The sequence below is a fragment of the Centruroides sculpturatus genome, unplaced genomic scaffold, assembly GCF_000671375.1.
Source record: "Centruroides sculpturatus isolate CEXI.00-Female unplaced genomic scaffold, Cexi_2.0 scaffold592, whole genome shotgun sequence".
NCBI classification, from domain to species: domain Eukaryota; kingdom Metazoa; phylum Arthropoda; class Arachnida; order Scorpiones; family Buthidae; genus Centruroides; species Centruroides sculpturatus.
Window position 1 is genome coordinate 253,630 of NW_019385417.1, and position 13,339 is coordinate 266,968.

At 32.8% G+C, this 13,339-nt stretch overlaps 1 protein-coding gene across 1 annotated transcript in view; it reads right to left on the reverse strand.

Annotated features, from left to right (window-relative positions):
* LOC111638786 (disintegrin and metalloproteinase domain-containing protein 10-like) overlaps positions 1-6,236 on the reverse strand; it is a 10,744-nt gene extending 4,508 nt beyond the window's left edge. The window contains exons 1-2 of the mRNA XM_023384543.1: positions 4,958-6,236; positions 4,471-4,886 (exon numbers count right to left, since the gene is read on the reverse strand). Coding sequence (XP_023240311.1) covers positions 4,471-4,886; positions 4,958-6,122 — 1,581 coding nt within the window. The 5' untranslated portion in view covers positions 6,123-6,236. The remainder of the gene's footprint in view (positions 1-4,470; positions 4,887-4,957) is intronic.
* Positions 6,237-13,339: the final 7,103 nt, after the last annotated feature.

The following is a 13,339-nucleotide window of genomic DNA, read 5'->3' on the forward strand; positions in this document are numbered from 1 at the left end:
GTTTAAAGCACATAAAATCATATTAAAATATATACATTTACAAGTATATACTGTATTTACAGTACATGCATTCGTAAATTTAAATTACTTTTTTCTGTACTATATTAAAAACTAAAATTTATTTGTTTGTAAGCTTAAAATAGATCCTTATTAACCATATATTATTAAAAATGCATTAATAAATAAAATACAGAACGGGAATTGGCAATTTATGGTTTAGCCTAGTGACAAGTAGATTTGGAGACAAGTAAATTCGACTTACGTCGTTTTTCGACTTAAGTCGTTCTCCTGGAACCAATTACCGACGTAAGGCGAGGTATACCTGTATAGAAAATAAGTCTTTATGCTTGTCATTTTTATTAGATCCAAGATAAAAATGAAATTTCAAAAAGAGGATATGGTAGAGGAAATAAAAAGATGACCAATTGGTAGCTTAGAAGATGTTGATAATTCAAAATCTGAACAAAAATTAAATTTTGAAGTTTCTACTTCTGGATATGATGAAGATGGAGGAGAATCTTTAAGTTTTTCTAATTTATTTGATGAATTAGCTTCTGGTAAACGAAAGAATGAAGAAGAGCATGTTTTTAAAAAGAAAGAAAAAGCGAAAGAAATGAACAAACGTTTCGATCAAGAATTAGAAACATATTTACATTTACCCCTTAAACAAAGACATAGTGATCCATTTTTGTGGTGGAGAAGTTCAAAAGAACTTTTTCCTAATTTGAGCGAACTAGCTATGAAATATTTAACTGCCCCAGCATCTTCCATTGAAAGTGAAAGAATTTTCAGCATTGGAGGTAAGAAATAGGTTATGCCCTGAAAATGTGAAATTCTCGTGTTTTTGCATTACAATTTAAGAGTTTTACAGTTTGAATATTAAATTTATATTTGTTTTATATGTTTAAAGTTTAAACTTTAAATAAAAGAGATAGTTTTGAATAGGTTATATTGTATCTTATATGTATCGAGAAAAGGAATAATTTGAATTGTAAATTTTTTTTTAATACAGTATTCAGTTTGTTATGTAATAAATAATAAATATATAACAGAAATTTATTATTTTTTATTACTAGCCTTGTATGTAACATTCTAACAAAAATATTAAAATGCAAAACTGACCGATTGTTAAAACCGATTAATCGGGGAAAAGGCCGATACCGATTAATCGGGAAAATGGCCGATATGGCCGATTACCGATTACTTACCGATTAATTGGTACATCCTTAATAAATATTAGCGCCCTTCTGTGACGTCACAAGAATAACGATATATACTCTCGCGCGTGTACACAGTAAGTATGTGACGAAGCGTGCGCGTAAGTCGAGCACGAGACAGTCATCGATTCAAGTTGTGCATCGATGATCATTAACCCATTGTAATATTCACACGGATAGTAAAATATATGAATAGTGATAAATATGTACTGTATGTACTGTACATTACACTGAATAATATAGTTTGTACAGTACAAACGTAATACCTTCACTACGTCTGAATTACTAAATTTACAATTCTGCATTGTAAAACTAAATTGTATCAATAAATCACGTGACTTTCAAACTCAAACTTTTATCTAGATCTCATCATTTATATATAATTTTTGTTTGAATGAATTACTTCAATTTAGCGATAAACCCGGAAATGTATGACCAATTCCTCTTCACCAGACAGCCCATATCCACGATAAGTATGAAAAATGGATATTTTTGCTCTACTTGGCACGAAGAGTATGAAAAAGTATTTATTATATTTAAAAAGTTGTCTTCTATTGTAATAAGTTTTAGATTTTGGATCATTCGATTCTAGTGTTTTCACTAGAATCGAATGAGATTCGATGAACGTTTCACTCTATTTAAACTCATTAAATCGAGGAGTTAATGTATTCAGATATTTTTCATTCTGGCTTAAAGAAATTATTACAAAATATAACTTTATAAGCGAGATTTTATATTAAATATTTAATTTATTTTCATGTTTAGAAATAATAATGACAGAAACCTTAGGGCCCACCAGTAGCCGAGTGGATAAAACTACTGAACACTAGTAGTTGGCCGCGGATTTGCGCTTAATTAACGAGCCGACCAGGTGTAGTTTTCCGAGTTTTCTTCACTTATCTAACATCTTCTTACCTGGAGTAAGACCAATAAATTACCCATCAACTATGAGAAATGCGAGGCACTGGTCTGCACCAGAAAAGCTAATAGAAAGCAGCTACAGCAACCCTTAGGGCTGTACATTGACAATCATAAGATCAAAATCACATCGCATCTAAAATACCTTGGAGTATACATCGATCCAACACTGAGTTGGAAGTTCCACATCGAGGAACTTTGTAAGAAGATGCGCCAACGTGTCAACACCATCCATCATATAGCCCGTAACACTTGGGGGATTGGCAGTAGGAACATCAATCTCATTTATAAAGGTGCTATTGAGCCAGCACTGCTATATGCAGCGCAGATTTGGGGGGAGAAGGCAAGGCTGGTGCACAATAGAAGAAAATTACTTTCTATTCAAAGGGGTATGGCATTAAGGATATGCAGTGCCTACCGCACTGCACTCACGGATGCACTGCTAACAATTGCCAATGTAACACCAATTCACCTGAAGATCAAAAAGCTAGTGTGGACCTGGCAAATAAATAATACTAATTTTGGCTTAAACTCTGACCAAGAGACACAAGATACCACCTGTAAAGAAATCTATCCATTGAACAGTCAGGATCTTATATAAAAAATAAAGCAATTTAAACTCGATAACTATCTCACAGGGATGGGCGCCGACCATCACCCGGCTGACACTGGCAAGCTAAACATCAACTACAGTAACAGAGGAACTGATAAGGGAGACTGGAACATCTTTACTGACGGCTCAAAAAGTAGCATCGGCACCGGAGCAGCATTCATTATTTATAACAGCAACTTAACGTACATCAAGCATCAAGAATACTTTAGACTCCATTCACACTGCTCGATCAACCAAGCGGAGCTCTGGGCTATGCTCAGAGCTCTCGTGCATGTCACTGCAAACCAGAAAAATTACAACGGAAGTACAGTATAAGTATTAACACAGATAGTAAATACATTCTAAATATACTCAATTATAAAGCCAAAATCACTTTCAATGGAGCCAGAATGAACCATCTTGCCCATAACCTTAACAAACGCAGGAACATCACCTTTTACTGGGTCCCTGGCCACACTGGAATCAGGGGCAACGAGGAAGCAGATAAGCTGGCAAAAAGGGCAGCCACCCTCAACACTAACTATGCCTTCAGTAGAATACCTCCTACCTATGTTAATAAATACATCAGTAAGAGGATACTTGATAACTGGCAGGAGGAGTGGGAATCTTCCAACACTGGAAGAACTACTTACAAGTTTCTCCCTTCCATCCACAAACGTCAACAATATAATTACATCATCCCCACCTACGAGCTTACACAGACCCTCACAGGGCATGGCAACATACCAAGCTATCTCCACAGATTCAAGAAGCGTAACAACAACAACTGCGAGTGCGACAACAACTGGTGACTTATTCCACATTCTGTGGGACTGCCCCACCCATGATAGAGTACGGCAGCCTCTGTACCAACACTGTGCCCTGCATGGTCAAAACTGGCCACCTAGACCATACTTTCTGTGTGAATCTAAAGAAACGTTTAAGATGTTCCACAACTTCATACGGAAATGTAAGGTTTTCAACACTCGGCAAAGCAATACGACAACATAATGGACGTTCTTCCAACCCTAAGTGACTCAAAACCCCAACAGGACTTATCAACCATCATTAAGCCAAAATGGCACTCAGTGTTAACGAATGTTTAACCATTGTTTACTTGATCATCGGCCAGAATGGCAATCTGTTGTATATATTTTGTATTTTTGTATTCTAATTGTTAAAATAAGGCAATTCAAGTCATCAGCGGTATCCTAACTCCTCTTATCCTTCCTACCACTATCATCCTCACTTCCATTCCCACTCTTCATATCCTCCCCAACCCTCGCCTTCCTTTTCCACCCCTCCTTTTGGGCTAAGTCTAAGGACAGCCATCTATCTGTTATAAAAATAAAATAAAATAAAATAAAAAATAAAACTTATCTAACATCTAATAAGGGAGTGTCAATTTTCCATTGAAAATCCTCCCAGCATCCCGTTGGCAGATCGCCCATGAACAGTTGCATTGTTCTCAACGCAACAGTTCATGGCGATGTGCATAAATTAAAACAAAAAAGGAAAATGACGATATGATATAGTACAGGGCTGCCCAGAGGGTAATTGGGCCTGGAAAAATACATATCGGCATCGTACAACAAATTAATTATATTAAAGCAAGTAAATGAAAGAACATCATATAGAGGAATTTCGTTTAACGAGGAATTAGAGGCCCTATACAGGACAATTTGTTCCTTTTGTTCCTCTTCTGGGCGTCCCTGATAAACCACCTTCACCTTTGCAACTTACCTGTAATTGATTTTCAATACAGGGCGTATTGAGACAAAAGCCATACCTACACGCACGTGTGTTATAAGCGCAAGGAAAACCTTGAGGTTCGGGTATTAACGGACCACAATCTGCAGATTCACCACTACAAAGTCTCGCTTTTTGGCATTCGTTATTTGTAAATCCGCAAATACTTTTCTCGGATGCTGGAACAATTTGTCCATCTTCGGTACAACAATAATTGTCTCTAGCACTACAGTTTTTACCCTCGCTTTTTCGAACTGTGCAAGGTTTATCGAGTAAAGAACCTGGAGGAGCGCAATTAGGATCAATACTATCGCATTCCTCGTCACTTCCACAATCGCAATCTTCTTCATCTTCTCGTATACCATTTCCACATACGGGTTCCATCACCTTGTTATAAAGACACCAATTACCTGTTTTTATTTATAAAAATAATTCAAAATCAATCCAGCATGTAGGCCCTAAATATGTTAAAATAATTTACCTCTTCTATGTAAAACTCCTTGTATGGAATTCAGGAAACATATGGAATTCATTTCCTTTATATTTTTATATTTGAAAGGGGTTAATACTGGGTGTATTTTCTTGGCAGGTTTATAACTGCATTCATCATCGTGATCATAAGTATAAGGAACCCCAAATCCTCGTAATAATTCGCGCGCAAAATGAAATATGAGATCATTATGTACCAATCTATAAGTCCCGAGCCATGTTGACGTTACACCGACATTCTTCGATAATTTTTGCCTTTCAGAATTCACACATATTCCTTGATCCGGATGAATTCCGAAATATGAACTTCCCGTACGCTTTCCTTTGAAAGGAGCACCGAATATAAAATGCACCCAACAGTAATTATTTTTGTATTTTGATGCTTCTTTCAATGCCATTTGTGGAGTAATTTCCACTTCTTCTTTAAAGGGATAAAATTTCGAATTTTTATCTTTAAAAATAGTGACTTTTCTTAAGTCGAATATCAAATCAAAATTCGTTGATAATTTAATAATTTTTGAATCTTTAAATCTTTGTTCTAATTCTATAACCAACCACTCAAATAGTTCTCCAATATCCGCCATACTCTGATGAAATTCTTGATAAAAGGACACAGTGGACACCAATTCCAAGGAACATACTTTGGTGAAAGATTTTTTTGGCAAATTTACTTGTCTTCGATCTTTGTTCGATCGCGAAAATCTATTATTTTTGATGCTATTCTGATATTTGGAAACGATGGTATGAACATCATCCGAATCCGGCTTTATTTTATATACTGTATCAGAAGCGACGATGGTTCCTTTGAACTTGTTTCCCATTAACTTGCCAAATACTTTTGAATTTGGAACTCCAATTAGGTGTCCACTGTATGGAAGCAATTCAGTTTCAGATAGCATCTTCGTTACAGTCGTATTTTGATCGTGAACCTGGATTATAAAATCATTCCGATTGTTGTCTATTTTTCTCTCCTTTATTCGAAAATGTTTGCCGAATGCCCAAAAATTAATTTCTGAATTATTTAATACTTTGATATCATTTATTCTAATTTGTTCTGAATTGTCAAACATTATTTCCTCCAACGATATTTTTACGTTTACGCAGTAAGTGACGATGAAGAAAAAATAAAATTTACCTTCGTAGAGTTTCATCTTCATCTCTCAATTACTTAAGAAACTTTCCTAATATAATTAAATCATTTCAACTAACTCATGAAAGACTGAAAACAATACCCACAAATTGCTAACAACACTTACTTAACAACGTTTTCGTCAAGTTTATTGTTAAATTTATTGTTTTGAATTGTTATTGTTTTTTCAAATTATCTTTTAACACAAATTTAAATGATAAATCTTCAAACATTAATCTAGATGATCAAATTAAATTAATATAAGAATACATCAAGAAAACCTTACATAGCTTTAAAATTTACAAATCACCAAACTTGTCACCAACAAACAACATAAAATTAAATATCTTTTGATTTCTTAAATGTATTTTAATACAGTAATATATTTATCATTTGACTTTGTCTTCAATATTTTTGGATGTAACTTGTATACAGTGTGTCCCATAAGTCTGGCCCCATAAACATTATGGTAATCTTTGCTTATTCTTTGTTGAATTATTTAATGCATATTTAACAGTGGAATTTTAAAAGATAAATTAAGTAATTTAACTAAGTTACTACAGTGGCTAGAACATCATTTTGATTTGTTTATTCTTTTAAGTGAAGCATAGCACTGAGTAAGTCCTCATTATCATTTTCAAATCAACCTGAATTCATTTCTTCTTACTGGGCATCATGTTTCACTTGTAAAATAATAAACAAACATTAACATAACTCCTATGGTGTCACTTATGGGACATCCAGTGTATCATTATTTATTATAATGATTTAATTTGTTACTCTAAATTATCAATATATATTTACAACATATCTACAATTGTGAATTAATTTTCATTTATTGTTGTTTGGGTTGATGGCTTAACGCAGTGATTCTCAACCTTTTTTTTGTCACAGCACTTTTAATAATTGAAAATTTTGGTGGCACACACAGTTACTTCGGTAAGTAACACAGGACAACCAGTGATGTCATAACAGTGATTTTTAAACAGTTATTTAGGTCATGTTTTCTAAATGCTTTAGTAACTACTGGCAGTTACCGGTAACACTGGTTACAATTTCCAAACGCACCCTAGGAAGGTAGAACTGATTGAACTACTTGTCTGACGTTACTTATGGGTATTTGCAGTGGTGGCACACTAAAGTGCCACAGCACAGTGGTTGAGAATCACTGGCTTAAGGCGACATAACATTTGAGTAATCTGTGTCAAGGGAATCTTTGGGAAACTGGCTTCTATTTAGATGTTAGGCAATTAATTAAAGAAAATCTGGAAAACTCCACATAGCCAGCCAGTCCATTGAACAGGTGCAAACCCATGACCAACTACTAGTGTTTAGTGGTTTGATCCAATCCACTTGGTCATTGGTAGGCATTAAAACATGGTAAGAAGATATGACATAAATCGAATAAATCAAGATGTTGTATTTTCATGTACTCATATTTCAGTCTTCTCAATAAACAAAGTGTTTGTTTCTTACTGTGCTACTCTTCATTCATTACATACCATATCATTTTATATTTTTTTTATTAAAGAATAAAGTGTTTTATGTTAAAGTAATTTTTAATGTTAATTTTTATTCTGTATTGTTTTTATGCAGAAAAACTAATATATTTGAGATTTTCATTTTCACTAAATATTAAAATAATATGAAAGACATTTGTCTTTCATATTATTTTAATATTTAGTGAATATTTAGTTAATATTTAGTGAATATTTTTCAATTGTGTTTTAGAACAAAATAAATTAACCTGCAAGATTTAGGGTAACTGTTAAGTAATATAAAACTGACAACAAGATGCAATTACATTAAACATTTAAAATAAAGAATTTTTATTTTAAGAATTTTTTCATAAAACTGCTTTCCATATAAAAGCCAATAAAATATTTTTTGAACATTAACATTTTTCATCTTTCTTTGACAAAATAATCTCTCTTGAACAGTAGAAAACTATACTTTTTGTATACTTTTCTTTGTAAATATGGTAGGCTAAAAATTATCTTTCTTCATAAGTAGAAAACATCTTTAAACCTATAAATAAAAATACAAGTATTAACAAAAATGCCTTTCTAAAATAAATTTTTTATTTATATTACATTCTAATTTCCTAATATTCTGTGTTTTCTCAATCATAAAAAGTACTATTTCTATGATTCTAAGATGAACATTAAAATCAATTTTAAGATATTTTCTGTTTCTAATAGAGAAAAAAATTTTTAAGTAATCAATTTTATGTTAAGTAATGAGTTAGAAAAACAATAAAAATACCATGAAATGAATAATATTTGGCTCTACTTTCATGGTTTTCTCTATATAATTATCTTGCTGTTCAACACATTGTCTTAAAGTAAGTTGACTGTACGAGGGCTGTTCGAAAAGTTCGCGGCCTTGCCTATATGCGGCGCTGCGATCAATTTAATTTTTGGCGGGAATAATTCAGCCATCCTTGCTAAAGATACGATAGCAATTTCCGTTTGATTTGTCGTAAAGTTTTGCCACGACAGCTTAGCAGATAGTCAATGTGCACATGCTTTGTCAAAAATGGAGAAGACAGAGACTCGTGCGGTCATAAAATACCTGACAAAAAAAGGGTTGACCGCATCTCAAATCAAAGCTGACATGGATGAAGTTTTAGGATAGTCTGCTCCTTCGTACACCACTGTGAAAATATGGACAGCCCTTTTTAAATCTGGCAGAGAAAGTGTGGAAGATGACCCTCGCAGCGGACAGCCGTCAACTGCTGTCACTGAAGAAAACATCGACAAAGTTCACGATTTGGTGTTAGCAGATCGCCGTTTGAAAACGCGTGAGATAGCTGAGATAACAGGCATCTTTGTAGACCGAAAGCACCACATCTAACCGAAAATTTGGGTATGACGAAGGTCTCAGCAAGTTGGGTGCCGCATCTGCTGACCTCTGAGCAAAGACGTGTTCGCACTTTGATGTCAAAGGAGTGTTTGGACTTCTACAAGAAAAACCAACGGGATTTCTTGCGTCGGTTTGTGACTACTGACGAAACGTGGATCCATTACTACACTCCTGAAACAAAAGAACAGTCGAAGCAATGGAAACACCACAGTTCGCCACCACCAAAGAAGACAAAAAAAAACAGTTCCATCAGCGGGGAAAGTGATGTCCTCGGTTTTTTTGGAATGCTAAAGGAATCATCTTTATTGACTACCTAGAAAGAGGAAAGACCATCAATGCTGTCTATTACTGTATACTTTTGGAAAAACTGAAGAAAGAAATCGAAGAAAAGAGGCCACACTTGAAGAAGAAGGTTCTGTTTCACCACGATAATGCCAGAATCACTGAACAAAAGATAAACGAACTTAGCTTTCAATTAGTTCCACATCCACCGTGCTCACCTGATTTGGCCCCCAGTGACTTCCACCTTTTTCCAAATTTAAAATAATTCTTGGTTGGAAAGAGATTCCACTCAAATGACGAAGTCATCTCTGAAGTAAACGAGTATTTTGCACACCTTGACAAATCGACCTATTGTAATGGCATAAAAAAGCTAGAACATCGCTGGAATAAGTGCATTGCTAACAAAGGAGACTACATTGAAAAATAAAATAAGTTTTAACATTATTTTGTTTGTTGTTCTATATGAGGCCGCGAACTTTCCGAACAGCCCTCGTATGTACTGTTTTGAATGGGACAATACCAGTTTTTGCTCCGTCTTTGTTGCCTATCATTTAGGTAAAATTTTTACTTTTAAAAATCAAAAAACAGCTCTCTAGTTTAAACACATTAGTATATTATATTCCAAACACACAATTTGTTAGAAAATGTTTATTCTGCTTTGATAAGGGCCATAAATTCAAATGGATACTACTGAGGAAGAAATAACATAAAATACAGCTTACAGAATAGCTTCAATAAATTTACTGAATATATTACATGAACAGAAACAGATGAAATTTGACAATTTGATCAATGAGCATAAAGATGATGATAACCAAACACTTGAAGGATTTAAATGAAGAAAAAAAATCAATGTAGCTGAGATATGTAGCATAAAATATTTAATGAAAGACTCAAAAAGGATCTTGAATTCTAAGATATAATAATTTGATAAAATTATTCCTTTGTTTTTCAGAAACTACAACTTCTATTTTCACTCATGAATTCCTTGTAGTGGAAGAGAAGTCAAAATTAAGTATTGAAGCCATGAAAGAAATGCTAATTATAAAAGCAAAACTGTGACTTGCAATTAGTTTTATGATAAAATTGCAAATAATCAGAACTTAAACAAATTAACACAAACAGAATAAGTTCATGTAAAAATATGCTTGATTTGACTCTAGGAAACCTTCTACATCAATAGAGTTGAATGCTACTACACATATATCAGTGCCATATATAGATTGCTTCTTATGAGAATCAAAGAACTCCAGGAATCCATCACAAAAAAGCTGACTACTATTGCATTTCTACCTTTACATCAGACACTGATGTACAAATATGTTTTGACAGAGCCCATCTTCACCAACCCCCAATTCTTTCATAGCTTAAATATTTGGAAAAACAGAAAATATATAGAGTATACTTAAAAACACTACAATCAATACAGGGACATAACATCTTTGTCACATGCCTGGAGGGCCTTGTTTGAAGTTGACATATAATGAACATTCCCTTTTGTATTATCCATCCTTTTTTTTATGGATTGATTTAATTTTTGTACTTTCTTATTTTGTATTATTGTTTATTTTGCATTTATTGTTATTTAAAGCCAAATGATTGCCAGATATTGTTATTTATTTGATAAATAATAATATTTACCTTTTAACAATAACAAAATATTTACCTTCAAATATCTGGCAATATTTAAAGATGTATATTTTGTATTTAAGTTTCTTTTACCTAACTTAATTTGTGTTTAATAATTTATTTATTCAATACTACACATGTGATGTGATGACATATATATATCCAATTACATTTGAATTTTTTTTCTGTTTGAATTTATGTTCTATCTTTAGAATATTTAAAAAAGGTTGAAAACATTAGTTCATCATTAAATTTTTGTTCTTTACTGGATTAAGGTGTATTATGGAGTTTAATTTGAAATTGAATTTTTCTAAAGTGTATAATGATAAATGTAATAAAAAAAAGTTAATTATTGTCAGCTGATTTAATTTTGTAATCTGTTCAAAATTAATTATAAAGAATACTTAGAACATTAAATACTTTCAAAAAATATGGGAATCATTTTTCTTTCAACATAATATATTGAAGCTACTGAATTTTAATAAAATTTTCTGATAAAATTTTAGGTTTAAAAAATTACTAACATTTAATTTATTAGAGAGTGACAAAAAAGCACAATTATAAATTTAAAGCATTTTAATCCTGAGGCAAAAAAATATCTATTCTGCTTCCGGACTACACAGATGTGAAAATGTCAGCAACTAAATATAATACTCATTGTATATTTTATCAGTATCTGCCAGGAGTATCTTGACATTTGAAAACATCAGATGCTTTTTTTTATTCATGATTATTTTTATTTAGCTTCATATTCTAAAGCTAGAGTAACATCTTGTCATTTTATTTCCAGAGGCAATATGGTTTTCTAAAAATGACTTTATTTCATTCCATAACAATATATACAGACTAGCTGCAAGGACCCGCTTTGCTGGGTTTTTATTTGTTTGTATATTTGTATGTAATATAGTTTTTTTTATATATAAAAGACTGTTTTTCTAAGTAATCTAGAATCAAGCTGCAAGGACCCGCTTCGCTGGGCAAAAAGTAACGATAGTGAAGATTAAGATAATTACATTATAGCCAATCTTACCCGTTTTCACAGAATGCAAGAATTAGGTCCCCCGTTTCCAGACTAATTAGAGACCTGGTCCCGATTCTATTTCTGAACGTCTCCTGTTCACGTCCAGTCAAACGAACTCTTTTCAACATTTCTGGAACGTTTACAATCGTTCTATAATTGAACCAATATTCGAATTTTATGTTTGAATTCAAATTGAATTCGAACATAACATTCAAAATAGAAAATCACTTTCAACTACTTTCAGCCCCATATCTCCCGCACCCTTATAGCTATCGAAACGCAACCCCCATAGTGCATGAATGGAGACTTGGGGCTACCACCACATACAAACAGCATTCATGTGCGATGTGTAGTTTTTGCGGAAAAGAGAAATATAGGGACACACACATCCATTTTTATATATATATAGATAAGAAATGATCTAACATTATTCCAAAGTCAGAATATTAAGCTTATCAAAATTAGTAGCTATATTATTTTTTCAGTTAAATACTAATTTTAAGAATGTTTCAATAAAATTTAAAATTGTCAGCTCATTAACTATGTCTAAATCACATTGGAAGGAAGTATCATACAAATATACTGGTATAATTATTATTATATTCTGTTTTGCTTATAATGTTATTGTGGTTGATTTAGTTCAGAAAAGGATGGGTTTTTCCTTCTCATTATTAAAATATGGAAGACATCATTTTTACATAAGTCTAATAATTTTTTTAATTGGATTTCTTTGGATGTTTTATCTTTAACAGAAATTGTGCACTTTAATTAAAATTTAGAACTTTCAATGCAGTAGAGAAAAATTTCATGCTTTCTTAGTTCTTAGTTATGTGGCTCTATATCACACTATATGCAACCACATCTGTAAATTTCACTATCTAAATATATAAAATTGCTTGTCCTGACTGACTGACTGATTCATCATCGCCCAGAGCAAACCGCTGGACCTAGAGAGGTGAAATTTGGTACACAGTTAGGGTATGTCATGAAAACGCATACTAAGAAGGGATTTTTCGAAATTCCCAAGTGGGGGGAGAGGGAGAGCATTAAGGGTTAACCGGAAAAATGGCTTCTACTGTACTATTTTAGATGCGATTTTTTCTTTTTATATGCGTTTTAGTAGGGTATGTCACGGGAATTCACATTAAGGAAGGATTTTTCAAAATTTCCCCGTGGGGGAGAGGTAGAGCATTAAGGCTTAACCGGCAAACGGCTTCTACTGTACTATTTTAGATACGATTTTTTGTTTTCAACTACGTTTAGTCTTCATTGAGTACTTAGGTGTATTAAATTGATAACATTTCAGACATTGTTATAAATATTTTTATCTATTTCGATTTTAATTAAAAATGTTCGATCTGTTTTAAATTCAAATTTGTTATTGCATATTGGTTCGATTATAGAACGATTGTAAACGTTCCAGAAAATTGATCAAATTGAAGATAGTT